Here is a 3,839-nt window from a genome sequence, read left to right on the forward strand (position 1 = left end):
TAAAGTGTTCAAGGCATTAAAATCACAACTGACTCCAAATTGCCATTTAGTATGCTTTTGTATTATAGGATATAAAAGCTACCCCCCATCTATTGAATGCTAAGCTGACACCTAAGACAATCAAAGCCTCCCGTATTCAATATCCCACTATTTTCTGGTTGTACCAAAAAATAAACAACCAGCAAATGATTTCACTTCTTAAAAAAAAAAAAGAATTTACACTTAAAAAATGGGAATAGGTGGGATTCCCTCCTTTTAAAATTTTTTTCTAGAGCTACTAAAAAACTTGCATTTACAAAATAGTTGATAAAAATATTCCTCTGGATTGTACAAGAAGGGAAATAGGGCCCACTGACAAGATTGGGTGTGTGGTATTAATCAGACTTGGCTTCTTTCTTTTCTGCTTCATCAGAGGCTGGGCTCTCCTCGTTTTTAGTCTCTCCATTTTCTGCAGGTAAGTCTTCTTTAGTTTCTTGGTTGGCCACTTCCACCTGTTTTCTCCTTGCTCCTCTTTTCCCTTTTGTTTGCACTTTTTTGTCTGAAGATTTATCCTTTCCTGCCGCCATTTTGACTTCAATTCAGTTCAGTTCAGTCGCTCAGTCGTGTCCGACTCTTTGCAACCCCATGAACTGCAGCACGCCAGGCCTCCCTGTGTATCACCAACTCCCGGAGCCTACTGAAACTCATGTCCATCCAGTCGGTGATGCCATCCAACCATCTCATCTTCCGTCATCCCCTTCTTCTCCTGCCCTCAATCTTTCCCAGCATCAGGGTCTTTTCAAATGAGTCAGCTCTTCGCATCAGGTGGCCCAAGTATTGGAGTTTCAGCTTCAACATCAGTCCTTTCAAAGAACACCCAGGGCTGATCTCCTTTAGGATGGACTGGTTGGATATCCTTGCAGTCCAAGGGACTCTCAAGTGTCTTCTCCAACACCATAGTTCAAAAGCATCAATTCTTCGGTGCTCAGCTTTATTTATAGTCCAACTCTCACATTCATACATGAGTATTGGAAAAAACCACAGCCTTGACTAGACGGACCTTTGTTGAAAAAGTAATGTCTCTGCTTTTTAATATGCTCTTTGGCTTAGTTTCCACTTTTGCAGGAGCCATTTTAGCTGACAACCTCCCTGATCTCCTCTTGGGCTCCTCCTTTGCCGACCCCTCGGTGGAGCTGACCTTCCTCTTGGGCATCTTGGCATAGGGGCAGGCAAGAACCTGCCTGAGGGCCGCGGTGAGCCTAGAGCCTTCGTGAAGCTGAGTGGCCTGACCTCTGCTGCTCCTCCCACCGCCCGAGCTCGAAATTGCCATTTTATACATATGTAATTCCAAATAATATTCAGCAGTTTTTGCTGTTGAATAGTTTTAGTAACTGCATCAGAAAATGTAAGCCTTGTCAGTGATCCTTAGATTATTTATAATGGCAGATTAAAATTCTATTACTAGTATGATGAAAAATCATTACTTCTCCTTGTCTGAGAAACTTCTTCAACAAGGAAAATAATAAAAGCATAAATGCAAACTTCATTTTAAAATCTGACCTCTGAAATATAGATAATAAAATAGAAAAAGACTCTGTAATCAGGGAAGGCCAGACAGGTGTGGAACAATGCAGGAAAAGATGCCCACTACTGCAAAGCTGAAAGAGCCCCTATCTCTCTGTGAATATAGCCTGCGGTGAATTATCTGACTCATTAAAACAACAGTAACAGGAAATTAGGCATTATCAACGGGAGAGTTTCTAACCCTGAAATGACTTATAGAAAAAGCTAAGAAGAAACCACTGAGCTAAATGATATTTGAAAGATTAGGTCTATTGTTTGATCACTGGACTTGAGTGAGACTGCTCTTTGTAAAGACTTAATGTAGAAAATCTTAGTTGACAACATAAAATTATAGCCTAAAAAGCTCACTTCTACACACAACCCTGGGTCTGAAGAAACATTCATTTCTTAATTTAATTTTTATTTCATATTGGAGTATTGTTAATTTACAATATTGAATAGAATTCCCTGTGCTGTACAGTAGGCCTTTGTTGATTATTTATTTTATATATAGTAGTGTATATACGTTAATGCCGAACTCCTATTTATTCCTCCCCCTGCTTTTCTGTTTAGTGACCGTAAGTTTGTTTTCTCTGTCTATGGGTCTGTTTCTGTTCTGTAAATAAATTCATTTGTATCACTTGTATGTAGAATCTTAAAAAAAAAAAAATGCATTCCTGCCAGGAGCCAGCGTGAGGAACTCCGCTCGTGGCAAAGGTCATGAGGAAGGAGGCTTGGCATACGCAAAGGACGGATCGAGCCTCAGGAGTCCCCCTGGATATTCTCGAGCATCTACCCCCAAAACCAGAGTCTGCCTACTTTACTGCTTTGTGCTCTCACATCTGACTTTACAGGGGCTGTCCCCCAACACCATCTCACTCTCTCTGAAAAACAGTTAACTTACGGCTCCAGTTAATAAAGTTCCTGGGCATTCAGATCATATCAGATCCAATCAGTCGCTCAGTTGTGTCCAACTCTCTTCGATCACATGAATCGCAGCACGCCAGGCTTCCCTGTCCATCACCAACTCCCGGAGTTCACTCAGACTCACGTCCATCGACTCAGTGATGGCCATCCAGCCATCTCATCCTCTGTCGTCCCCTTCTCCTCCTGCCCCCAATCCCTCCCAGCATCAGAGTCTTTTCCAATGAGTCAACTCTTTGCATGAAGTAGCCAAAGTACTGGAGTTTCAGCTTCAGCATCATTCCTTCCAAAGAAATCCCAGGGCTGATCTTCTTCAGAATGGACTGGTTGAATCTCCTTGCAGTCCAAGGGACTCTCAAGAGTCTTCTCCAACACCACAGTTCAAAAGCATCAATTCTTCGGCACTCAGCCTTCTTCACAGTCCAACTCTCACATCCATACATGACCACAGGAAAAACCATAGCCTTGACTAGACGAACCTTTGTTGGCAAAGTAATGAATCTGCTTTTGAATATGCTATTTGCTGCTGCTGCTGCTAAGTCACTTCAGTCGTGTCCGACTCTGTGCGACCCCATAGATGGCAGCCCACCAGGCTCCCCTGTCCCTGGGATTCTCCAGGCAGGAACACTGGAGTCGGTTGCCATTTCCTTCTCCAATGCATGACAGTGAAAAGTGAAAGTGAAGTCGCTCAGTCGTGTCCGACTCTTAGCGACCCCATGGACTGCAGCCCACCAGGCTCCTCTGTCCATGAAATTTTCCAGGCAAGAGTACTGGAGTGGGGTGCCATTGCCTTCTCCGTTGCTCATAACTTTGCTTACAAGGAGTAAGTGTCTTTTAATTTCATGGCTGTAGTCACCATCTTCAGTGATTTTGGAGCCCAGGAAAATAAAGTCTGACACTGTTTCCACAGTTTCCCCATCTATTTCACATGAAGTGATGGGACCAGATGCCATGATCTTCGTTTTCTGAATGCTGAACTTTAAGTCAACTTTTTCACTCTCCACTTTCACTTTCATCAAGAGGCTTTTTAGTTCCTCTTCACTTTCTGCCATAAGGGTGGTGTCATCTGCATATCTGAGGTTATTGATATTTCTCCCGGCAATCTTGATTCCAGCTTGTGCTTCTTCCAGCCTAGCGTTTCTCATGATGTACTCTGCATATAAGTTAAATAAGCAGGGTGACAAGATACAGCCTTGACGTACTCCTTTTCCTATTTGGAACCAGTCTGTTCCATGTCCAGTTCTAACTGTTGCTTCCTGACCAGCATACAAATTTCTCAAGAGGCAGATCAGGTGGTCTGGTATTCCCATCTCTTTCAGAATTTTCCACAGTTTGTTGTGATCCACACAGTTAAAGGTTTTGGCATAGTCAAT

General features: G+C 42.8%; 1 protein-coding gene across 1 annotated transcript; it reads right to left on the bottom strand.

Annotated features, from left to right (window-relative positions):
• Positions 1 to 143: 143 nt before the first annotated feature.
• On the bottom strand, positions 144 to 1,192 carry LOC112578211 (non-histone chromosomal protein HMG-14-like). The gene is made up of 2 exons (XM_025262447.3): positions 1,077 to 1,192; positions 144 to 564 (listed from the first exon to the last, which is right to left on the bottom strand). The coding sequence occupies exons 1-2, from the start codon at positions 1,190 to 1,192 to the stop codon at positions 375 to 377; spliced, it is 306 nt and encodes a 101-aa protein (XP_025118232.2). The 3' UTR covers positions 144 to 374.
• Positions 1,193 to 3,839: the final 2,647 nt, after the last annotated feature.

This window comes from Bubalus bubalis, chromosome 2 (genome assembly GCF_019923935.1).
Source record: "Bubalus bubalis isolate 160015118507 breed Murrah chromosome 2, NDDB_SH_1, whole genome shotgun sequence".
Classification (NCBI taxonomy): domain Eukaryota; kingdom Metazoa; phylum Chordata; class Mammalia; order Artiodactyla; family Bovidae; genus Bubalus; species Bubalus bubalis.

Excerpts from the sequence above, each read along its gene's own strand:
- LOC112578211 (XM_025262447.3), bottom strand. The coding sequence starts at position 1,192 with ATGCCCAAGAGGAAGGTCAGCTCCACCGAGGGGTCGGCAAAGGAGGAG. Across the intron at positions 565-1,076 it reads GTGGAAACTAAGCCAAAGAG|GGCGGCAGGAAAGGATAAAT; the intron begins CATATTAAAAAG and ends TGAAGTCAAAAT.